A 26,555-nucleotide genomic window follows, 5' to 3' on the forward strand; every position below is an offset into this window, starting at 1 on the left:
TGGATGGGTTTGTAATTGACATGAAATATTCACATTCGGAGTTCCTGCATCATATACATAATTTTGATTACACATTTAGGGAACCATATTCTCTGTTAGGTATATTAGATTCTCAGGTTTTAAAAGTTATGAAATAGGAATTTTTTATAACTAAACTAACTTCATTTTTATTAATATTATGAAACAGCTTTAAAAAATTAAAAGTTAACTCACTGAAGAAGTATTAGCTATTATTAGTTATAGATAAAGTTTACTTGTACGGCCATGAAAGTTATTGTTGGATATATTCGCTAAATTTTCACCTTGAATAGTCGTTGTTCTTTGATTTAATGAGTTATTTCCTAAAATGGTTTTCATTCTAAGCAAGGTTTGTAGAAAATATGCAGTTTTCATCTAATAAAACTTAATCCATATTTATCGTACCTTAGATTTAAAAGTAAATTCTCAGTATTAAAACCAAACATTATTCTTTAACCCTAATGCAGGTTATGGTAACGGATATTTGTGGAGAATTTTCTTAGACTAGCTTAAACCTTAAAGAGTTTATAAAGAATATCTTAAATTTTTTTCAGTTTCCAAGAGCCGGAACTAGGCTAGAGTCAAGAAGAGCAAGGAACACCAGAGGACTGCCAATACCATAAAATATACACTAATATATTTTCTAAAAACCGGTGGGTTGATACAATTTGCCTAAAGAGCTTCACATTAACGCAGACAAATCGGAGGCGATTCGCAAATCGTCGCTGATCAGAAGGAACCTACGCCAGGTAACATGTTCAGTTAAATTGCCATTTATTCAATTTGAAACTGAGTACGAGCCCAGCATGCAGGGTAAAACACCCCAACGAAGAGACCATTTTGCGATTGTCCTACTTGTTCATCAATACGCGTCAGAATTCTCGGTGTATCCTGATAATGAGCGACGTTGGCGCCTGGGTTGACTTTTGGGGCTACAGACTTGACTTGAAATATCTGAAATTTCTGAATGTTTGTTTACACCTTTTAATTATTGTAACTTATGTTTATAGAGAATTTTTTTTTGGACAATTGCTTTATCAGGTTTTTAGATTTTAAACTTAGAAGTGGGTTTTCACCTTGATAATCATATAGTATTCTTAGATCTCATACACTATGGCGGGTGGTAGATATATTAAAAATAGAACATTTAAGCATCTCAAAAAATATTTTGCTCAACATAAAATATTCGTATTTCACTAAGCGTTGTCCGTTAGCTTCCATTGTCCACTGGACCACCTGGATAACCCCTATTTCCAATCCTAACCAACAATTAACTTTTATATACTACTGCTCTTACTTACCGCTTTAATTTAATTACAAATAAAGAAAACAATCCATATATTCGGTATAGAGGACAAAGCAAATTATGTGTCACCGAGAAAAAAGCAGTGCGTAATAAGGTAAAAAAAACCTTCATTCAGTAGCAACCCCATGCCTCATGTGCCCTTATTGCCCCACCCTATTACTACACACGCCGTAGTCGTAGTAAACAACCCTCCTTCTTCTACCGGAGGCGAAAAATCACGAACTATCCTCAGGTACTCGTCACCATTCCTTTCATTCATTCATAACTCGCTCAACGCGAAAGCCGGGCACTTCATTCAATAATAATCGCTCTGCTTTTCGAATTCGACTGAAACACCTGCCTGGTCATTTCTCGTTTTCAGCCGACGTACCTGGTAGACTTAACTTAAAAGAATTTTGGTCCTTCGAGCCCACACTCTGCGTTTTTTCGGGTTGTTCAATACTTGGGTGGTTCGTGCATGGTATTCCTGTGACACTTAATGCAGTTGATTTTTTTTCTGCTTTACTTTAAACCGTACTTATTTTTTTTAAGTTAATATGGATCGCAAGTGTTTTTTTGCAGTGGTTACTGGATTCCTGACGTTGGTTTTTAAAAGTAAGTACTATATTTTTTAATGTAAAAAGTTATATGATCGATATAACTTATACAATATTATATAAGAGTTTTATACAGGTACCATCTTAGCACTTAATGTAAAGTTCTGTTTTAATTTTTTTTTTCGGATTTGTCAAAATAAGAACTTTTATTTTGGGGTTATATTTTTTTACCAATAGGATTAAGCGAATAGCAATCGTTAATTTAATATAAAAATTTGATTTTATATGTATATAAAGTAAGTTATTTTTAAAAAATGTTTTATATAATTTAATATTTATTGATGCATTTCTATTCTCTTAATTAACAATTTATATAACTCCGTGGAAATTACATTGTTATTTAATAATGCGAGGAATGTGACATATATAGTTCGAATATGATATATAAGTATAAAAGAAATGCCATAAAATTTCTCTTTTAAATTAGCTTTTCTTCTTATTCAAAACCTCATCCATCCAAAAGCAAAAATTAGAATAAAATTACCATTTCAAATTCAAGTGCTAATTGATCCCCGAGAGTGTGAAATAACGCCCAGGCTAGAAAGTGGAACGTAACTTTGATTAAACTGGAAACAGTTAAACGAACTATCCAGATTTACTTAACCTGGTCAAAGCAATGAGTTTCGTGATGAAAATTTAACCAGGAAACGAGATTATATGGTTCCCGACTGCATTTCTAACTCGGTTTAAGTTATTGACGATTTTGAGGCTTTTTTAAATGTGGAAATTCCCTGGGAATTTTTAATAAATTGATTTATTTTGGGAAAACAATTTGTTGGAGTAATCAAGTAGAAAATATACAGCTAGGTAGTTTAGTGCTGTCATTGTATTTAGTGGATAAAATATCATTGGAAATCTGGCCTAAGAAAAATCATTTGAAATAGAATGGAACAACAACGACAAATCTGTGTTGATAACACAGATGTTTATTTAATTTTATTTTTTTTTTTAAATTTGTGAACCAGATGTATTTATATGATACATGTACTATCAAATCTTGACTGCGTCCAAAAAAGTACCTTAATTTCAATAAAACGATTGAATTCATTGGACCCTACTTAATCTCTTGACATTGACCCTCCAGTGGTTTAAGTTTTATAAATATATAAAATATATATATATCCCATATATGTAAAATAAAATTGCTTAAGATAAAACTACCATTTCCAATGTTTTTTTGTGCTAAAACGTCTGCACCATTAATAAACCTATATAATGTAACTATTCTGACCTTCGCGAGAAACACGAATCAGGCTGACGTAAAAATGTACAATATTATTTTTAAAACGAGTTTTAACTTGCTGAGACTAAAGATAAATAAAATATCACATTTGAAAGCTGGTGGGTTGCATGGACTGCTTTATCAGCAGTTGTCTGTCGATGGGATGGCAGAAACTATATGCTTAAATATATTGAATAAATGAAACTCTTTACAAACCAATAAGAGATGCTAATCATAAGCATTTAAATTAAAAGAAATCGTCGATATTCTAAAAGAAACCTTGATATAACCATATCAAAAGACAACATAACAAAATCTGAGCATCATCAGACCTCAAAAAGGTTAAAACACAACCAACTGGGTCACATTATACACACACATACACACATATCAGTGTGTGTCCCAGTTGGCTGTATTTTAAACTTTTTAAGGTCTGATGATGCTCTTAGGAGCGAAACATGTGTCACCACTTTACGTATAATTAATTAATAAATTTAAGTTTGAGACTCAAATGTGTGGTTCTCTTGAATAAACTAAAAAACTAAAATTCATGAATATGTATTATAGTATATTACGAAATGCTGGTAAAAAATTCGTGAGTCTTTTTTCTTTGTTTTGAGAAGATTTGAGATAATCAAAAAAATTTTAAAAATCTATTTCTTTTTACTGCCTTTACTTCAAAACTTATCTTAAAATAAATTGCACACTTTTACTTTTTCGTGCTTTATAATGGAAGTTGAAGATTTACAATGAGTTCCTTTTTCTCATATTGGCTCATTGTAAATCTAAAATTAACATTTTGAAAAAAGAAAAAATTAGCAATCACATGTACAATTTATTATCATATCACAAAGATCTTTATATCTGTTACCGAGATCTCAAAGGTTGCTCTCGAATCTTTAACAGCCTGTAAATAGTAATTTTTAGGCGCATATTTAAATTGCTCCGAGTAACATTTTTTTTGCATTCAAATCCTCGTGCTTGCTTCGTGAGTTTTACTTATTTATTTAACAAATGTATAAAATAGGAAATAAATACGAATATTTGAGTAACTAGCTCTGCCATCCCATCGATAAACAAACAATGAAAAAAAGCTCTTAATCAAGATAAACCCTTAAAATCAAATATTATTGATATGAAATATTTTTTTTATTTTTCATCCTTTTATCGATTAAGCAAGTATTACAATGCATGAAAAATTAAATAATTTTAATATACAAATATTACTTTTTTTAAGTGTCATACCAGCCACTTTTAATTTTAAACCACTTTTTTCAATTAATAATAACGAAAAGGTAATAAAATATAGCATGTTAAAACAGCTTGAGTGCTTACCAATTTCCTTTCGTTAAGTGAATAAAATTATAAAGGCGCTTGTGCTGCTCATTCCTTTTATAAAATTATTAAAAGAACTGACATCAATGAATTATTTCCCGGGATAACATAAAGATAATTAAAAATAAATTATAATTATTCTACTGTCGTTGGTTATTAATCCCTCGAGCCTAGGAACCCTCTGCGAAACCGGTATCTCTTAATATACCGGCCGGATACTCAGGAATCTATATAGGAGCGGAAATTGAAGAGCGTAGAGATTAGCAGGTGTTCGTTCTCTCCTGCTGCCGCAGCCGTATGTGTATCAGAGCACAAAAGCAGGATTTCGAACTTGAAGAGACTTAAATTGGTTTTTAAAACCCGCATATTTTATCTTCGTGAATGCCCTGTCGGAATATTAAAGTGCCTAGTTGCAATAGAGGCTCGAGTTAACTACTTACTGCACTTACTACTATTACTGCTTTGTATGAATTTCGTAACATTGCTAGTTATTTCCTTTACTCCTCAAAGAATATTGTTAAGAGATTTAATTTGATTATATTAGGCATCTTTCTTTGATGCAAGTATTTGATTATTTTAAAAAGTTTATTGTGTATTAATTTAATTTAATTTTTTTAATTTAACAAATGATTAGAAACAACGTCAAATCTACTTGCTTTCTGATATCTACTAGTATCTTGGTTGAAGTAAGGAGATAACATAAATTCAACCTATATCATAGAGGCTATCAAATTATTGATATAAGCTCTAAAGAAAGAACCAGAATCTCTTTAACATATACTCTTAGAGCTGTTTAAAGCCTTGATTGATTGATTCAAAGTGGGTACTGTGTATTGAGAAAAAATAAAAGAAAGACAATAACTACAGTTGGCACTAGTCATTATTTTTCGTATACTTACTGATATCTACAAACTTAACTTGATTATCTAAAGGCACATCTATATGACTCATATGTAATAATCCTTATTATCAGAATCGACTCGATCTAGATATCCTTCACATTAACCTAGGTTTTGGTCAATATACATTACTAGCATATCAACATATATACTACGTACTTCATTAAGTTGGCTGGTCTTATTCCGCAAGAAAACTTAATGTATCTGCTCATAAATAAATAAAATGCTTGATATGATCAGGATTCAAAGCTACGATCCTCAATCAATAACACGATCATAAACAAGTATACTTTTATTTCAAGAGAACCAAGAGATTTTTTGTTTCAACAAATAATGCAAGAGCTGATGAAACTATGCTAATACTCAGAGATCCAGCTATCAACCTCATAATCTTTTTATAATACTTAAAAAGAAATTATCTGCGTCTTACATTATTTTGTACTATAGACTTTATACTGCACAGGTTCATTTTTTGAAATTCACGAATAAGATCTTTACAAAAATTTTCAAGTTAATAGCTTAGGCAAAAGGCAATTCCACACTACCTAAAAAAACGAATCTTACTCATGACTGAAGTTATTACAAAACAGTAAAAGAATGTAATATTTTTTTAAACCTAATTATTGATAATTCATCTATAGCAATTATCTTAGATCCTTTACAGTATTAGTTCTAAGAAAAACTGTTAACAAATTCAGAAGGACTAAGCACACCTGAAAAAAGGTATACAAATTGTAAACTAACTCACGTACAATTTCGGAATTTATATTTAGGTGGTGTTTTCCGTGTTTCGTAGGCATTCATAACGTGACTGTATTTTTAAACTTTTAAGCCATTTGAACTCTCGGGCAATAAAACTACGACATATTTCTAATGATATCACTTCTTGGCATCTACCAGTAATATTCATATAAGGACTTTATGTACGACGCCTACTTGTGCTTATAAGAAAAAAATTGTTTAGGTTTTGAATCAATATTAGGTATCAAAGTAGATATCTTTTTTTTAAATAGTTGAGGCTTTTCGTTTTAACATTTTAGATCCTTTAGTATTGCATTATAAACATTGTCTTTCTAAAATGGAGAGCATGAATCTTCTTTTCATTTGTGGAATCCTAATAATTGAAAGTTAATACCATCAACGCTGACGAATCAAGTTATTTTACTCATGGTGGTCATTAAACGGCAGGTGACTCATTAAATCTCCCATAAGCATAAAATATTTTTATACGTCTAGAGTATTATAATTACGGTCTTGGGTATATAAGTTTTTTTTTAATTAATATTTCCCCTTTTTGCCTCTTTAGTTTTGATCAAATTTGAATTAAATTATGTTGTTCAGAGACTACTGTATTACTGTTACTAATAATATATTTCTAATTATAAGTATTAATTCAAGGTTAATTACACGATCCGTAAGAACCTGATAAGAGAAAGTAACGAAACTACTTCTGCCCTTCGTATATAATAATATCTGGAATAAAATTAACTTTAGGATACAATATTTATAATGACCAAATTGGGCTACATATTTTAATCATCCTTTTTATGTTTATCGATACACTTCCTTGAAGCAAGATTATGGGCGAAATTTAGTAAAATTCATGCACGCTACCAAAATGGATGCAATATAACTAACGTTGGATTAACACACTTTTTCTGGGCTTTACAGGTTTCTATAGACTTGATATTATTTAATCAAAATAATACCTAATGTTTTTAAAAAGTAATTGAGCAGTCTTATCTTAACACAGAAAAATATTATCCAAAATACGCAGACCTCAACAGATCTTTAGATACACACGTACACAATAATCCTTAATCAGGATGAATTGTCAGAAATTTTAATCACCATGTGGTTACCAAGTCTCTTACTATATAGGTCAGCTTATAAGTTTTATTCTGATTTAGGTGTGACTTGGTCATTGTAAATTAAAGTTTGGTTCTCTTTAGTATTCGACCCTGCAAAATTGAACAAGAAATATTAGTCAAGCCGGCCTCTGCAGAAAAAGATATTCTACATATTACATACGAATCAGCAATGTTTGTTCTGATGCCAGACCCGTATGAATGATTTCAATGAAATAATGTTGTCTCTGTTAAAGTGAGTACTATTTTTTCAAGAATTCACATTTTCGATTTCCATCCCTTTAATTTGATTTGCTTATGTTTTCTGCTTCACGCACATTAGATGCCGTTAAAAAGACATAAAAATCTTCATTTTGATCATCAGTTGAATTTTTGTTTCTGGTTCAACCCAATAGAATCTCTTCAAACCAGTATAGATGAATCAAAAACCATTATTTAGCTTCTTTCAAATTCAGGCAGTAATAAAAACATTTCGTCCGCACCGGTTTAAATGTGTAGCAATAAGTGTGATCCGATTGAGAAGTCTATCTTTTTTACGACCCGTGTCTAATAATTTGAAATTGATTTTTTTTAATGCATCATACTTCCTGTGAATGCAATCTTATGACAAAATCATATTTATAATCTTTTTTCTATTTCTCTAAGTGATCTTGTACTTTATATATAAATCATTTGATTTATTATTGAATGTACATACATTGACCGGAGAACCACAGCTTATCTCTGAACTAAGACCAGTAACAATAATACTTATAGTCTAATACCAATCGTTTAAGTACTTATTACATTAATACACGACAACCGAACTCCAAAAACTTAGTAAAGGGTATGGACCTTTACTAGGTCACCAAATATGTAGAGAAAAAAGAAACCTGTCTTGGGATAATATGTGTAGAGACAATTCGTGAGCACTTTATTACTTTACCCACTGAGACTTAACTCTTGCATCTACAACTGTTCACCAAGAGCATACAAAAAGAAAGAGAGAGAGAGAGACCCGTATTGGAGAGAAACAATTCGTGAGCAATTTATTACTTCACCGTCTGCAACTTAACACTTGGCAATTGCAATTGGTCACTAAGAGTCTGCAAGGAGAGAAAAATACTCTGTAATTGTAATTGTAGAGGGTGGTGCTTCAAGCACCACTGCATTTAGGCCTCACTAGACCCATTATGCTCCTCTGCTGAAGGAGTAGAATACTTCTCCCTCAGCTCGTTATCCAGCTCAACGAATCAATGAGAGCGACAACGTCGCCTCTGATCTCTTTAAGAAATATGCCTAAAACGCTGCTACATATTGACGAGAGAGCAGGGCAGTCGCAAAGTATATGCTCTATTGTCTCGTCTTCGTGATTGCATGTCCTGCATAGTGGACTCCTGGTTAGTTTCATTTTAAAAAGGTGACCAATTACGATGCCTGTAGTTTGGCTTTGGTCAGAAACAATTTGCGGATTGTCTCCAGTTTGTACGGGTAGCGAGGGGTTACTTGGACAAGTGAGATATTTTGAAAGTAAGATTTTATTAGTTTTTTAATATTCGCCATGGTGAGATACACGAAGAGCTCGAGCCTTACTGATTAAAGAGTGGCGGCTCTCTTGACAAGGGTTGGCGGCCCGATTTCCCTTCCTGTGGTTGTGCCCCTTGATCCAGCCGATCGCCACTCTATTTTTGGAAGAAGCTTTCACAAGGGTACGATGGTATTGCTGCACTAGTTCAACGTGAGACGTAGTCTTGACAGCGCAAAAACTGCCTGCCTGCAGTCTGTGTGGATAATCACAATTTTATGAGTAACGGTGGACACTTGGCATAGTGCCGAATGCTAGTATTGTGTTTGATAGGAGGCCTTTGGAGTATACGCCGCAGCCCGAACCTGTTCTAGTTTTCGAACCGTCCGAATAGATATTAGTAATACCCACTATCCCATTGATACCAATACCCTTTATGTTGATTGTGCAGGCCGTAGGATTTGTTGAAAGCAAAGATTGGTAAGGCAAAGTCAACTCGAGCCTCCAGTATAGAAACCAAGATTGTTGCTTCTTCCCAGAGGCGAACCCTTTGCAGACCTGTCCCCACATTTATGTTCATTCCAGTAAACGACTTCATTGACATAAATGTCTAGGGATGTCAGACACAACATGACTTCCAAGGCCCTCCTTGTTGTAGTTCTCAACGCTCCCGTTCTAGTCCCTGATACATTTTTTAAGCGCCGTACGTTAGCATAGGTCTTACGATAGCTGTGTAGATCGACATAATTATGCTGGGGAAAAGCTCCAGGAAGACAGATACTCAATATAAAGTATAAACTTGAATAGAAATAGTTCTTGACCAACTTCTTACATTTACCCTGACTATCACTTGGAACTTCAAGAATTTAATTACAATACGGTAAGAAACCTTAAAATCAGTTTTCTTTTATATTTAGACATAATATGTAACTCTACCATAGAGCTCAGAGCCAAACACCGTGAATCTTAATAAAATAATTCTAGTCACGTATAGTTAAAATTAGATAAAGAACTACAAATTCCGGATGATTCGGACAGTACTAGAAAGAAAGTTATTTTAGTATAAAGAGCAGAATCCTTAGATGATTTTGAGAAGAAAAATTTACTTCATTGGCAAAAATAAGAAAAATGCGTCTCCAAAGAAAGTTGTTATTCTTGTCTGAGCTTCAACAAAATATTTAAAGTAGTTTCAATGAAAATTCAGTGTCGTTTAAAAAAATAAACAACAAAATCAAGTTCAAAGGACAAAAAAATTTCAAAGACTAAAAAGAATTCAAGAAATTAGATTTTTTGAAACTGAGAATACAAGAATTAGTCGTAACAAAAATTAAACATATGTTAAAACACTTGGAGCATGGTTGGTCTTTAACCCGTCGAAGCCAAAACAATTTAGTAAAGCCTGGAGCCAAAACGGAATTATTTTATTAATTATTTTCAGATAACTTGTAATTTAAGGTACTCCGGATGAAGAACGAAAAAAAATAAACGACTTTCAGGTAAAATTAGGGCCTGAACAGTGATGGTCTGAAATTTGGCCTGTTTCTACCTAATAATTGGCATTGGCTTATTATCCACAGTCCGAAAAGCACAAGCGGCTTATTCATAATGATAATAATTTGAAGTCGGCCAGAAGCCTTATACCCTACCTTATCTTTAAGTGCTTTTTAGTCCGTTTTTACTGACAGAACGATAATTATCTTAACTCGCCTTATCTCAGAAAATTTTCTTCGGTATTACGGCAAGTGCGTTTAACAGTTGCTGAGATATGCTGAATATTTTATATCCTTTGAAGGAAATTTATTGATCGATTTTTCATTGCAATTTTTTTACAAAACGGAATTTTTAAACATTTTGGCATAAAATCATGAGAGATTCACCAAGTAACGAACGTATCCAATTAAAAAGGTATTTATTTATTAAGCAATGTTTCGACCTTTCATTAGATCTTCTTCAAACTTCTCTCCTCTTCTTCATATCTCCTAAGATCCCTCAGGAAATGCTTCTACCAAACCACTTTCTGTGCCCTCGTTTCTAGAATACGTATACTGAAATGAGGGGTTCTTTTTTTTAGTAATTTTTACCCAAATCCCACTTTGTAGTTTAAGGATGCTTCTTCCGGCCCGGTTAGAGGCTAGGGGTAGGAAAGAGCCTGGGATCAGGTTTTAAAAGAAAGGAACAACCCCGTGTTGGCTGGGTGAAAATCCTTTTTCAGGCTTCCAGCTACAACACGCTCAGAGAGATAAATCTGTCATAATCTCCTAGTCTATTATGATGAATAATTGTATATAGAGTCCAGACTACCAACATTATATAAAAAAGCTTGTTTAGTTTTATAAAGTGATAAAAACGCTACACTATACATATAATTATTTTATATCCTCGAGACATTTTCCGGTAATCTATGGCGTCTTGTTGAACGGTTATATGCAACATACTTTAAGTTCCTGCCTGTCTAGCCGTTCTTATTAACGTGTCGCGAGATATTTTAAGTCGGGTGGCAAATTTAATTCGTTCTGGAATTTATTGGAGGCTTTTGGCGTTGACAAATTCAATTTTCTCGCTTATTTTTCCAATTAGCTTCTTAAGCTTAAGTGTCTTGTCAGAATAAGTAAACATATTCTCTAATTGTTTTCCAAACATCGTTTTTTTATAAGCGTTAATGAACAGTATAAAAGGATTATTTAATTTTTCAGACCCCATTAACATTCTTGTTTCTAAATGATTTCGTTTTTTGGAAAAACACGGATTTCTCCTTCAAAGCAGTTTTTGCCGTAAATCTATTTTCAGCTTTATATTGAGGACTCCTCCAGTGTTCTTAGCTTGGCTGCATAGTAAAGTTCGTTTCTGGTCTTTGTTGGTCCGATCTATAATTCTTCGAAGTTCTTCTGGATTTGTATCTCATACTGAGTTCGAGGGTTCCTTTTCTGAATGAAGGATAATGCGAAAGTTCTTTTAAATTTCGTCAGCTGTTATTTAAGCTTAAAATAGAAGTGACATGAATGATATATATATTTATAAATTCATATAAGCTCAGCTTTATACATTTAAAACTATGCAAAACTGCACAGGCAAACAAATTTAACTTAATGTGCAATATCAAGAAGTGTAAAATAACGTTTTAGACACGAACGTAACGCTCTAAATTGCAGTTGCGGTATTTTTAATTAAAAATCTTGAAGTGTTTTATTGTTCATTGTTTACATTTTGCAACCCATGTAATAATTGAGTGCCGGCTGGAAGTGCCTAATGAATGACAATTGTATATTATACGTTAAATAAGGCAACTGTAAAATGTTTTATTCATGTTTATAAAAAATTGTAATATTAAAAAATAATTAAATTGAATTCTAAAATAAAAGTCGTAAAAAAATTGTTTGTTATTGTTTCATCACAAGCTTCAGGTAAATGAGAAACAAGCAGAATTAACTCCTTGACAACTGTGCCCATTCAATGATTTTTGTTGAATGATTCATTTGCTGATTCTCATCACTAAATGAAAGCTGAAGATGAAATGAGTTTTAAGCAAATTTATTATTTTCTGTATGCGTTAACGCCATTGGATTAAGAAGATGATAATATTCTTACTCTAAAAGAACACACTATTGATGAGATGAACATAAGCTCAAATGTTCCCATATAAAGATAAGGTTCAAAAAAGATGGCTGAATTCCATATTTCTCATTGCGACTTCCTGGCAACGTCGAGAATATGATCGCTGTCGAGCTTTTACAGTAATTAATTCATAAACATTCATTGCGAGCATACTGCAAGTGGGCTGCTGTCAAATGTGAATAATAGGAATGCGACGTTGACAAGATACATAATATTTCTGGATTTTATTTACTTATATGCGATTAACAGAAGTTTTTACTTTGCGTTTAGTAATTACATTAGTGTTAGTGTGTTTTCTAGTGTCTTTGAAATGTCGAAGTTCCTGATTTTTGTACCACACAATAAAGCTGACAATAGCGAAGTCAGATAATTTTCCATTTTATAACATAAAAAATCTCTTGTAAGTGCAACTTAAACCTTTAAGTGCGTTAAAAAAATTGAATGAAATAATTATAGGTATATTAAATTAAATATAATTAAATAATTATAGGAAATAACTATAGGTATGTGTAAGAAATTGGTCATCTGCTTTTAAAGATTGTTGAGGTCTCGCTTGTTTATTATGAAGCTGTCTAGCAGTTTGACTTTTTAGAGCATCAACGAGTCTTCTGAATTTATCAATATCATTAGTTGTTCTTCAATTCCAACTTTAAACTTTCACATAGATTTTATTTCTGCAGTTTGGTAATTAAACGAAGACCTAGCTCTGAGAAGATAATCTTCTGCAACTTTTTTGTCAATCAACTTTTCTTCTTTACCAGGTTCATGATTTGAGTTTTATGCAAAATTTTACATTGTTATTCAAGAAAATATCAGCTTATGCTCTAAATGAAATGTTATAACCTCCTGACTAGCCTGCTTTTTAAAGATTCTTAATATCTCACTTTTTTGCTAAGAATCTGTCGTGGTTTTTATCATTTGCGGTTCTTCATACCATCAAGAGCTCATCGTTTTTATAAATGCGTCGATATCTTTAATTATTCTGCAACTTTCATACAAATTTTACTTCTGCAGTTCGGTTATTAAATGAAAACCCGGCTCTAATAAGATAATCTTTTTCAAGTTCTTTGATAAACAACCTTTTTTCTTCATCTGTTGTTTTTGTAATCTGCGATATTTAAGCGCATCAAGAGCTGATCATCTTCATGAATACGTTAATATCTTTAATTTGTTGTTCAACTTTTACAGAGATTTTACTTCTGCAGTTCGGTCATTAAATGAAGACCTGGCTCTAATACCATCATCTTCTCAAGTTTTTTGATAATAAATGTTTTTTTCTTCATTTCAAGATATTTTAGCGCATGAAATTATTGAAATTTTCATTGATGAATCATCATTACTTAAAAAAACTAGTTTCATTGAAATTTGATTAAAGCGTGGATAACCCTAAATGAATATTAAAGCGTTCAAAAGAAGCAAATGGGAAAATAATCTGAATGGCCTATGAACGTTAACTTATACCTTATGGTACATTACCTCTTAATGCAGGAACTATAAAAGAAATTATAAATTAATGCATCAAAAGGTATGCATTATATTTTTCTGGCATTCCAAACAATGAGCCGGAAGTACTTTGTATAAGAAATTTACCGCTGAGTCTGAAATTTTAACGGCTTTCGAGTTTTATTGTATAATTGCCTGAAAGGGTTGGTTTTTAACTTCTTAGGAATGAAATTTAGGAGGCTATATGAAGTAGTTTTGTAAACTTTTCTTTTAAAACTTTACAGAAAACAAACCAGCTAATAAAAAGTCAGTTCAATTACACATTCAATTAAAAACTTTTTAGTACTACACAGTTTTTTTTAATTATTATTCCTATTAAAACCGAGACTTCTGCGGACATTATAAATCCATTTCATAATTAATCGGCAACTGCAGATAATACAAATTTACTAAAGTAATAAAAAGAGCTCAAGCAAATTAAACTGCATTGAAAGCTGTACGTATGCACTGGCATATACATACATACGTTATTATTAACGAGGGAATGCCGCTGACCGGTAAGAAAAAGAGAAAAACACGGTATTTTAACATTTTTATTTTTAACCATATTGTATGTAAAACATTCCTTTGGCACAGGATGTAGAAAATTTATTTTGTAATGATGCTAATGCCTTGGAAATGATGCTTATTATACCGCGCAGGCTTTAATTGCAAGGTACCTACATAAGTATTATTATTGTGTTCACTTTGGTTACCGTTCTTATAAATAATGACAAAAAAATACGCAGGTTTCTTTATTTAACCGCTAATTACAGCGCAATGTTGATTTAATTAATTAGGGGAAATTGAACATTAACCAGTTAGTTCTAGAAATACATCAAATATTTAAAAAAAAAATTTAAAACTAATGACAACTGATGTTAAACTAAGTCCAGTTGATAGATTAAGATTAATTAAAATAGAAACTAAATATGATTTTAACACTAACATTTCTTTTTATTGGGATAACACTGATCTCGTAAAAGGATATAAAAAGGCTCTCAATGTTATTAAATGGTTGAACATATATACAGTCATAGACCCCGAATAAAAAACAATACAAGAGCCAATTCTACCGTAAATCTCGTCGTAGCGAGTGGATGTGAAATGGATTAATTGCAACAAAACTGAAATTATATATAATTTACATCTAGCTTCTAATCAGTCTAGGTTCACTAACCAATAACTATATATAATTATACAACAGCTAAGTACTACTTATCTTGTTCCAAGTATATAGGGAAATTCTTTTTCATTGTATGTTAATGCAGTATATTTAATATATATAGTATAGTACTTTTAATATGTAAAACCATTTTGTATAATACTAAAATGGCACAATTTGGTAATACATATATTATCATAAAAAAGGAAATCAGATGTATTGTTAGGAAAGCCAGCCACTACTGCTTCACTTACTATTTTATGATTGTGAAGTCAACAATCCTAGCACCTCGAAACGAGCCACATTAAGGCTTTACAGATAAAGTATTAGAAATAACAAAATTATTCGGTGATGCAGATGATGCGCAGGTGAGTTTGGTTATCGATGTAAATTGGAGAAGAAGACTTAGACATTGTTACAAAATCTCTGGTTGAACGGTTCCTCTATCAAGTTTTTGCTGGCGAGTAAATTATTTGCCAATGCCTAAAACCCAAAGGATCAGGCAAGGCGAATAAGAAACAAGACTGTAAAAAGTCATTTGCCATCCCAAGGAAATATCATATTTAGAGCAACTTTTTTGAAGCAATAAAAAATTACTTGAATATTGCAATACAATAATCTTAGTTGTAAGAATTGACATAGGTTATAAAATGTTGATTCTATTTAATTTATATGGAGAGCATTCATTTAACTTGAATAAAGAAATATTTTTATAGAATCTTATGTGGAACAGTCAAGGCCAGTTTGCTAGATTCCGGTTTAAAATGGCTACTCGTGAAAAATCACGTTAACAATTGACCGACTCAAAAGTTTTACTTAATCGATTTGGCAGCCGTCAAATGTTGAAGTAAATTCCTTTTCTAGCAGTTCCTTCAACCAAGAGTATGTTATCTTAATTTGGACATTGAAAACTGGAATAAGGAAAGAGAAACAGTTTTTTTAAAGGGGATTTTTGGAGATTTTTAGTTTTAGAGTCAGAATAATCAGTTGAAAACTATATTCTCGTTTTTGAGTTTTAAGCATTTATTAAGTCTTATTACTTTTTTTGCTTTAAAGAGCTATGATATTGAGTAATTTCTAAAGAAAAATATTATTTAGTACCGACCTTAAAAACACTCTTTTGGCAACAATCTTGACCAATCATCTAACTTACATATTGTATATTCTAGTTTTAAATTTATGTATTTTAAATAAACAATAGATTTTTGCAGTAACTTAGAAATATACCTGAAAATTGCTCATATTTTTTAAAAAAAAGAAGAGACTGCAACTTGATTAGTTTAAACTAATTAACTTTCTTAAAGAGTTACTACTAGATACATAAATGAAAAATAAATCCCATTTATACCTGAACACAAAAAGAGCCTGAGCGATGCCGAGATTTGTCGAGAAAAATGTGGCAAGAAATCGGCAATTTTTCGCTAAAAAAACAAACGTTATATCATAAATCTTATTTCACCACTATGTTAGGCAAAGAAAGTAGCCATGAATATTACATTTTAAATGATGAAAAAATATATATATTTATTATCAAATGTTTTTTTTTTGAGTATTGTCGGAAATAATGGTATCTTTTTATATTTTTAAATGGCATTTTAGGAAACAACAAATTATGCAATTGCGCCTTGGTTTAAACGACTTTGAGGTGACAATGATCAGCCTCGAATTTGGAACTTATATTTAATACTATCTATAATTAATATTTACTTATCTTAAATTAATAATAATTTTAAATAATTATCAATACTAACGGACTGCTTAAAGACCAATAAATACTTATGCCATGCATCGTATAAAATGCATTATGCATTATTTCCCTGTCAAGAATACATGATAAGCGAAGACGTTCGCAGAATAAAAAATATATTAATTACGAGACAATAAAATTGGTTCCCACGAGGGGGTGTGTCGATTCACCCACCTAACCCAATATATACACACATTCCATAATCGAGAAAGAAATTCTTAAGGTCTCGGGCATTACTCGACAACCTATTGTTACAGAACTTTTTATGACACCGCGAACCGCGGGTCTCTCGCCACACCCTGTAGATCTGAGATGTTTTACAGCATGGCTTCTACCTACATAAAGTAAGGCCCAAAAGAGACTAGCGTTTTATTACCTCTGGCGCGACAGGTTAGCTTATTTAGTGTACCCCATAATAAATAAAGATGACAACTGACACAAAAAAAACTCTAGCCTTCTTTTAGAACTCCTACACGCTGCAAAATTTACCTTTTAAAATATCAATTGTAGTCAGGTGTTCGAAATTATAATCTCTATTTTGCATTAAAATTGATAAATAATTGCCATTTTTATTAAGGCCTACGAGTTGGATTTATAATTGTGGGAGGTTAAAATTAATTGAAAGAGCATCACACAAAAATGAATGTAAGAAGTCACATTGGAACGGTTTGTTTTTATTGGGGTATTCGGTCTGCTGATCAAGCGAAAAGAAATAGAAAGAATTTTAACAGTGTCCGCTCTCTTTGAGAGAAATAAGCTTTTATGCTGGTCACTCTTCAACATATCAAGTTCGAAGCTAATTACCGTTTTTAAGTGAGAATTTTTATTGTGTTCGATTTGGCTGGTTCACTTTGTTTAATGAATGAATTTTGGAATTAAAACAGTTAGGAAATCTGATTTCACTTCGAACTCACTTCAACAATCTTTGGTTTTCGAAAAACATTAGTTTGTATGTGAGTCTTAGTATGTTTTAAATTGACTTAAAAGAATGACCATTTCTTCTCTCCCTACCAAAAATCTGCTCTTCTTGTCAGTTATAAAATCAGCTTATTAATTCCTCTTCCTCCGCTTATTATTATTTCCTGTATTAACTTGTGAATCTCTTAAAATAGATGCAAACGTATTTCATAAAATAATTATAGAAATTATCGTCTGATAAATTGAACTTGTATATGAGAATAAGCCTGTGGTCCGATGCAGCCCAAGAATTGTACTAATAAAACTAAACAATTTAATCAATTATTGAATAGAGTTTGACCTCTTGGAGTTATAACCATCGTTCATTCTTTTCAAAAAGGTGAAATCTTTAGATTAGTTAATAATTTGCTAATATAGAATTTCCTTAAAAGTACTTTCGATGAGTTATATCACCTTTCACATTTCTTGAATCTTTTATTTTATTTTACGTAATTTATGGTAATTTTGATTAACAGTTGGTTCTCCAAAGGCTTCTTTCGCGGCTGCCTGAATGGATATGTAGTTTTGAAGAAAACAACTTATATAAAAAGTTCGTTCTTGGTTATTAAATTTCAGTTTTAAGTTCTTGTAAATGAGGTGTAAAAGTAATTGATTTTGTCCGAAATTTTAAATATTTAATTTTTGTACAAGAAGTATATTTTTATACGTCTGGTTAAATAGAGTTTTTGCTTCACGTGAACAGATGATAGATCAAAAATTTAACAGAGAGATCATTTAACGTTCTGTTCTGTCATCTTCTGTAAATCCTAACGTGACTAAAACATATCAATAATTATTGTTAGGTGATAAATCTCTTTTCAGTTTGCTATATTTCATTTATATTTTTTAAATTATAGTGTAGTAAGATTTCATTATTATTTTTATTATTTGCTTCTTGTTGGTATTTCAGTTTGATCGTTTCATTGTTAACTTAATATTTAGAATTCGCTAAGTATTTACTTTAAATATATTAGTCACGTTAGCTAAACATATGGATGGTTTTCTTCAACTAAAACCAAAACGCGGCTTTTTGTACATTTATTTTATTTATACCCAAACCCGTAGATCATTTCATATATCGTATCTACTTAATTCTCAACGAAGTAATGTGTTGCTCGGGATTTTGCGGATGTACCTGGAAAACACCTGTGATGTAGCTCAGACTTCAGAATATAGCAGGTATTATTTCGTTTTTGACATATTTTTGTTGTTGTGACATGTGACACATTTATTTGCCATAATTGTCCTGTCCATATGTATTTGCTGCTCGTTAAGGATGGCAAATATGCTTGTCACATCCGGTGGATGATGCTTCTACCATTTGTCACAAGTATCAATTTGATATTGTTTGCATATTGCTAGTGCAAATATGTATAGATGGTGTTGTCATGGTTCAAGTATTCTAATTCTGCATACCCGACCACAATATGATCAATATGCTCTTCTCGTTCTTGACTTGTTTTCCTCACTTTCCATCAGTATTGATTTTTAATATTTTCTTTTCGGAATATTTAGCATTTAAAGCCTGTTCTTGCTCGGCTGTAAAAAGAGCTTTAGTTTTTTCTTCAGTTTTTACATCCTGTAACTATCCAATTGTCCGCTGCTTACTTAATTTTAGCCTTTCAATCTTCTTCATGAATTGGCCGAGTTCCTTAATTGCCCAGTTGTTTTTCAGTTCTTTAATGGCTGCTGTTTAGGACTCAATTTTAAAGGTCTTCGTACTACTTATAGGATTTTTAATCGCAAGCTTAATCCTGATAGCTCTTGATTGCATTATATTTTTAGATGTTCTAATAGTTGTATCTGTTTTACAAACTCACTTGATATGAAATGGTCATAGTTCTATAGGATTAACAATGAAAGGTTAAAAAATTATTTAATTGTGCTTAAACTTACAAAAAATCAAACATGTATCTTCATCAATGTCAACTTTAACATCTTCAATAATAAACACAGAATCATATAGTCATAAGAGGAGTTTTATTAATTATCAATATGAATATAATTATTCCTACGTGAGCAAGGCAACAAAAAGTTAATATCAAAGTGACTGGAGATTAAATTTATCTTTAAAGATATATTATTCATGTTATACTCTAGTTTAATGTTAAAATGTTTAACTAGTATTTTTTTTCGGTTAAGAATACAATTTTAGGGTCTTCACTGAAGAACCTTCCTTAACTAGGAATAATACGCTCATAAATAAAAAAAAATCACACGGTAAATTACCGTTTAGCGGCATGACTAATTTAATTGGATACCTCGTAAGTTGTAAAACAAGAGCGCAACATTCCTACTAATTGCTCGCTCGGGTACTATATAGTTTCTAGCAGAAATGTTCATATGTTTGCCTATAGTAATTTTTTAGTAATGAAAATAGTTTTATGTTGATAAATCCGAGAATCTGATATGGTTGGCTGACGTTTTCATAAGTCAGCGACCTGTATGATCGACCGAGCCTAACTTGTTACCGCACATTTCTGTTTTTCTTTTAATCTAGTTCCTTTGCTGATATTATTCTTTTGATTTAAGTTTTTTCTTCTGCGTTTGCCATTCTTGCGGTTTTGGTTAACGTGTTTTTTTGAACAAAATACATTCCTTATTCAAATCGGAACACGTTGAATAACTTTACGAAGCAGATTACTAGGAAGAAAAAGAATGCTTAAGATCTAGTTTTAGCTTTGCCTCACTCGTCATAGAATTTAGACATTCTTTGTTTCCTCTATTAATAGGTATGCGATTTTTCTGCTTTTTCATGACTTTAGCATTTATAGTATGTTCTAAAATAGGCATTAGTTCTAAAAACTGGTAGATTGAAATAGATTTCCAATATAAAAAAAAAACAATTTAAAAAAGTGTTTTCGGCACTGAAAAATATGTCGGATTATAAATAGGATTGGAAAATATTTGGGAATTTCATGAAACAATTTATCTCCACAACTTAATAATGCATTTGTAATTATTGCACTATCACTAGATCTATTTAAAGCCTTCAACATCATAAGCACTGATCATCAATTATAGTATGAATTTAATCAAATAGTTAAGAATGTTTAGAAGGAAATATATTCACTTTATTTAATTAAGTATAATTAGCTGATTTCAATTATTAAAGAAATAACTGCGCTTCAGTTTTTGCTTAAAAAATAATACCAAATGTAGTTGCGTGTCATGCATGTGAGCGATCGCGTGACTTGCCTTTACACTTAAGTTTTACCCTCTTTTTAAATCTTCAAGAATTAACCATCACCTGAAGTCAAATTATAAATTGACAAGAAAATATCTTCTTTTATTTTAGTTTCATTTACGAATGCTTCCTGCTACTTTTCTCAACAGTTCCAAGGAGAATACGTCATGCAAAACTCAGCGACTCCAAATGTTGGAGGTGGAATAGTGTACAGTGCCCTTACAATTAGTCCCAATGCCATATCTATTTGGGGAAATTGCCACAAAAGGATTGGTAATAATGTTATTTTAATGTTCAAGTAAGTATTAACCATTAACAAAGAAAATAAGTTTTATATATATTAAATATATTTTAATTCGGTCCTTGTCAAATATGTCAAATTATGTTGCGAATGTTGCAAACTTGTTGATGTTCAAAATTACAATGTTTAACCTTTGATGATTGTGACAAACAGGGGATGACTAAAAATAATCCCTTAATACCTACTACAGCTTAATCAACATGTTAGTTCCATCAAATTAATATGATACGTCAGCAAAGAACTCAAGAGTTTTCATCTAAAGCTCGCGGGTTTAAATTCTGTCTAACATCTCCTTTTGAATTTGTAAAGTTTTGTTTTTTTTGCAGCTATACAGATACCAGTTGCTATACATGCCTTCATCTTAAGCTACGTTCACAAAACGTACTTCAAGTCTTTGCATCTAGTAAAGAAATAATTTCAAAATGCTTCACTAATGAAGCATCAGCTGATGCCAACTGCCCTTCGCCGGAATCACTTGAGGTCCGAGGTGAAACCGAAGAAATTTTATTATTTAGTAAGTTTTTTTTAAATATTACGCTTCTTAACTAATACTTCCGGTTTTTAAAATAAAAAATATGACCTCACTGTTAAAATATAACATGACCCGAGTCACCTTTTTTCAACACAAATAACTAGTCATCACTATCCATGAAAATTCGACTATTTTAGAATGCAAAATGCAAATGAATCCTGTAGGCCGGCAATCATTACGTTTTGTGTCGATGACCGTTTCTTACGCAAGGCCGAATGCAAAACGTCTGTGTATTAATGAAGAGTAAATATAAAAATAATAAACTTAGTTGACTGAGTTGTACACTGAATTCTAATTTTCATTTCTCTATCACGCAGGTTTAAAATCTGCGAGCTATAAAATGTCCGCAAATATAAGAAAAATATTTAATTGCGTAAAAGCCAGTCACGTTAATTAAAAAGCACAATAATAGTCTCGCGTTAATTTAATTATGCAAGTGTCCGTTTTTTTTCTCAAATAGAAATTGCGTAGGTAATAAATTAAAAAAAATTGTCTTGGTGGCTCTATTTTGAGCCTCGATGAATTTCCGGTATAGAGATTCGATACAATTTTGACAAGAATGCTTAATTTAAAGTTCAGTATTTTTTTTATATTATTGTTAAATATAATTAATTATTGCCATTTTAAAATTTTAAAGATTCTGAATAATTTCAAAGATCATCGAGAAAAATCAAAAATCTCCAATAGTAACCGAAATGGGCATTTTGTTAAGCATAAATTTGCAAAAACTAACCAACCCGATTCATTCAAAATTAATTTAATGATAATGATCAAATTGAATCATTATCATGAAAGTAAATTAAAAAATAGGTATTACCTATTTGGCAGCAGCGTTTGCTCGTTAAGTTCTCTCATAACGAATATAGCCGATTGCTAACCTGAATGTTCGTAATATGTACTGTCATATATGACGAGCAAAACTAGCAATAGCAAAAAATGCTCTTAGGATGCCCCAATAGTTTTAGGCTCTGACTTATATACACATAAATGCTTTTTTATTAATGGCTTGCTTGTTTTTATTTTAGAAGTAAAAGATGATCAAGGAGCCTTCACTCAAAAGCAATACTGTCCCATAGATGGAAAATATTACACCAACTACAAAGGGAGTAAGTCAATGAGACCTCATGAATGCTCAGGGTTTTCATCAACAGTCGACTCCTGCCCTTCTGGTTCTACCCTAAACTTTAGGCTGCGTAATTGTACTTTTGATAGTTATGGTACGCAACTAAGACTTTCTCAATATGAATCAATACTTAAAATGTAATTTTTTTTCAGACTTAAGATTTGAGTGCTTGGGGCATTGGAAAGGACCTAAAGATGAAACATTCCTAGTCTTTACTGACAGCAGACATTTAGAAGGGCAAAAATCAAAGTACCGTTGTGCAGTAAGTAACTACTAGTTCTTCAAATATTTTAATTATATAAACATTATGAAATTCTGCAGCTTTACAAACAAGATGCAACTGGAAAAATTGAGATGGCAGTAAGTAGAGACTCTACCTGTACTTCTGAACTATATAATTCAACTAGCGGATTTGAAACATTTGTGTTGGCACCGAAAACTGAAAATCCTTGGCCTCCAGAGGTTAGCTTTGGAATATGCAGTTTTCCTAAATGGATGTTTGGGAGCTGGGAATATGTCCGAGTTGAAGGAGATACTATGGTATACAAAGATCATACCTCTTTTAAGACATATACAATCAAGTGCGCTGGCATGCAAGAAAGTGGTGAGAAATACTTAGTGTTCAGTAGAACGCAATGGTTAGTTCAATATTTTATTTAGAAAAAAACAAAATAGTATTATTTATAACATTTTTAGTGATGAGGAGTCTTTTAACTGCTTAAAAATAGCCAGCAGAAGCAAAAATATATTGGAATTTCAACTTGGAATGAATTCTAGCGTTAATCAAGACCCCTACACTCTCTGTGCTGAAGAAAACTTTGATGAAAATTCTTGGGTTACCCAAGGCAGTAAGCGCATTACGGACTATTTCTGTAAATTAATATTTATGTATTGACTTCATTTTTCAGGATTAAGTAACATGGTACCCCAACAAAATGGTCTATGCCCTATAACAGGAGAATATGCAGGACGCATACCGGATGCTCCTGACCTATGTGCCAAGTTATGGTCAGACTGTCGAGCTCCTGATTTAATGTATTACCAAGTATCTGATTGTTCTTCCGGCGAGATCTACGAAGAACGGGAATACCAATGTTTAGGCCATTGGAGTGAGTCAAGTCTTTTATATACTTTTACAGAAAGAAGGGATGTCGCTGATGGCACCTATGAATGCTTTGTGGGGTCAATTATAAATGATAAGGAGTTTAGTATTAAGGAAGCCGGGGAACATTGTCAAAGGAATATAGATCCAGTAAAATATGGAATGAAGCTAACGAAAACCCAGTCAACATATTCTTGTAAAGATAAAAGCACTACTAGAAGACCACACTTGCCCTCAATACCAAATAGATTTAGCACTGCAAATCCTAGGAGAACTACAGTTAAAATGATAGGTAAGTTTTTTACTATTCTATTGATTAGAAAGGTTCATAGTGAAAAATGAAACACTAAGAATTTGTCTATAATCTATGGCTATCCTATACGTTGACGGTTTTTTTTGACTATATTTGTGGTTTTACATTTTGCTCATATTGACTGATTTTAGGTCGAAATCAATAGATTTAATTAAGGTAATGGTCGATTAAAAGTTCCGCAACAATTTTAGTCGATATAAAGTAAATATTTCTTTGCCAGAAAATAACATTTTCCTTATGTATAAGAATATCATCAGTTTCACCTTTTTATCAAAATCATGCTTCGTATTGATTTATCTGTTAGCAATGTTGATTATCAATTCTAGACTTTCAGATCGCTTTTCTGTTTTATCATATTTGGTCAAAATATCAAGAAAATATCGGGAAAATTACGCTCAGGAGAGTCTATTTTTAGAAAAATTTAGAGTATATGAAAAAACATAACAATACATTGTCTTGTGTAACATGCCAGTTTCTCCTCAGAATCTTAATCTACAGGTAAGCCTAGTATAGGCCTTGGTTTGATTTCTTCAAAGCAATTTATCACCATTCTGGACAAACTATTATGCTATTATAAAATTATGATCCGGGCCCTTTCTTCAATTATGACCTGCAGTTAGAATAGGATAGAGCTCTAAGAGTAAAATAGCTTCTATTTACCATGTCAGCATCAATTTATGGTCAGTAGCTCCAACCTTTTTCTCTTAAAACTTGTAATAAGCCGCACGTGCTTTTTAAAGGTCAAATTTCGATTTGAATGCTTAAGAAAAATTTTATTTCAACTTTATTCAAGAAGAAGCAATAAATAAGTAGCAACTTTGTCTATCCTAATTGAACAATAAAAAACATAATATATGGCATAAAACATGCAATATATTATGTTTTCATGCTTTTGTCTTTTTTTTAACAGCATAATAATATATTTTGTATTACTTACTTTGCATCCACAATCATTCCAAAACATGACACCACTAGACTTTCGTTGCGTCTCAATGCAAGATTATGTGTTTTTTATAATAAACTCTGTTAAATATTTTAACATTTTTCAATCATTTTATTATTTTTGCTAACATCCTCTAATAAAATACACCAGACTTTATGAGATGAAGCCAAATATTTACATTAACTGATAAAAAAAAATGTGACACAAAACTAATATAACTTTTTTTTTCAGAATCAAATGCAATACCTGACCTTCCGAGAAAAAGCAGTGGTTCAAATCAAATATTGTCAAGTTTCCTCATATTTGTTACTTTGGTAATGCTGTTTTTGGAATAGTTATTGCAACCCGGAGTAAATCAGCGGCTATATTAGAATTGAACTGAAGACTACATCACCCAAGCGCTTTAAAGTTAATAACGGATTTTAAAATATTTTAGTATGTCCTATATGAATAAATAATAATGTCCTACATCGAACTTTATCTGTAGTTATTTTACAGATCTTTAGTTAAGACATGAGTTTCTGACTTTTAAACGTAACTAGAGCGCCGTAAAAAACTATAGAATGTACTTAGCTAAGTACAAATTATTTGTTATGTTAGTTATTTATGTGTGTATATGTTGTTATTAGTATTTTTTATCCTAGCTGTATGTATTTTTTATTTATTTTCCTTTGTCCTGCAGCCAAATTTTACAGGTATTACTCTTTTCAGGACATTATAAATGTCATTTATGTTTAAATCCTATATAAAATCTTGCCCTCATTTATACCTAATTACTTATTGTATATTATCCTCCCTGTTTGATAAAGCTTTTTTGTAATATATCAGAATCCAAGGCCACCAAGGTCCAAGCAATGTCTGAATATCAGCGAATGTAGTTGAATGAATCTAAATGTGTGTGTATTTTTTGGCATAATTTCAAACCTATTGTGATGTATATTTTAATTTATTTTATAAGAATATATGGTAAATATTACGAATGAAATATATTTTGACTTTTTCTAAATAGTTGTTTTATTTTATTAGTAAATAAAAATATTATTTATAATTATTAATTAGTTATTCTTATTCTAATAACTTTTCTAAAGTTTTTGAGCGTTTTTTTTCCTTCATTCATCATTGTATTTTTCTATGAAAAAGTATTTAATAATTTGCTAGTCAATATAAATTGTAATTTGATTTAAGTTCTTGAGTTCCTCTGTTAAGTGACGTAAATAAACAAATAAATAATACGTCTGTATAAAAATAAAGACGAATTATAATATAAATTAACTTCTGTTGATTAATTTATGAAAGATTTAAGTAAACCAAACCGGAATATTAAGGAAAAAATCGTATTTAAA

At 31.4% G+C, this 26,555-nt stretch overlaps 2 protein-coding genes across 3 annotated transcripts in view; one reads left to right on the forward strand and one right to left on the reverse strand.

The window, feature by feature from the left end:
• LOC126748365 (nuclear protein MDM1) overlaps positions 1-25,334 on the reverse strand; it is a 79,851-nt gene extending 54,517 nt beyond the window's left edge. The window contains exon 1 of one of the 2 annotated variants that reach the window (XM_050457539.1): positions 25,207-25,334. In XM_050457539.1, the coding sequence (XP_050313496.1) occupies positions 25,207-25,233 (27 nt within the window). In that variant the 5' untranslated portion in view covers positions 25,234-25,334. The remainder of the gene's footprint in view (positions 1-25,206) is intronic. The other variant, XM_050457540.1, reaches the window with a different exon arrangement.
• On the forward strand, positions 1,568-26,218 carry LOC126748367 (uncharacterized). The gene is made up of 9 exons (XM_050457546.1): positions 1,568-1,918; positions 21,010-21,196; positions 21,526-21,713; positions 22,757-22,948; positions 23,007-23,116; positions 23,176-23,492; positions 23,551-23,702; positions 23,763-24,248; positions 25,444-26,218. The coding sequence occupies exons 1-9, from the start codon at positions 1,861-1,863 to the stop codon at positions 25,545-25,547; spliced, it is 1,794 nt and encodes a 597-aa protein (XP_050313503.1). The 5' UTR covers positions 1,568-1,860; the 3' UTR covers positions 25,548-26,218.
• Positions 26,219-26,555: the final 337 nt, after the last annotated feature.

This window comes from Anthonomus grandis, chromosome 22 (assembly GCF_022605725.1).
Source record: "Anthonomus grandis grandis chromosome 22, icAntGran1.3, whole genome shotgun sequence".
NCBI classification, from domain to species: domain Eukaryota; kingdom Metazoa; phylum Arthropoda; class Insecta; order Coleoptera; family Curculionidae; genus Anthonomus; species Anthonomus grandis.

Bases quoted from the DNA above. Each gene is read 5' to 3' on its own strand.
- LOC126748367 (XM_050457546.1), top strand. From the start codon at position 1,861: ATGGATCGCAAGTGTTTTTTTGCAGTGGTTACTGGATTCCTGACGTTG. The intron at 1,919-21,009 runs GTAAGTACTATA...CTTTTATTTTAG, and splicing joins CCTGACGTTGGTTTTTAAAA to TTTCATTTACGAATGCTTCC. The intron at 24,249-25,443 runs GTAAGTTTTTTA...TTTTTTTTTCAG, and splicing joins AACTACAGTTAAAATGATAG to AATCAAATGCAATACCTGAC.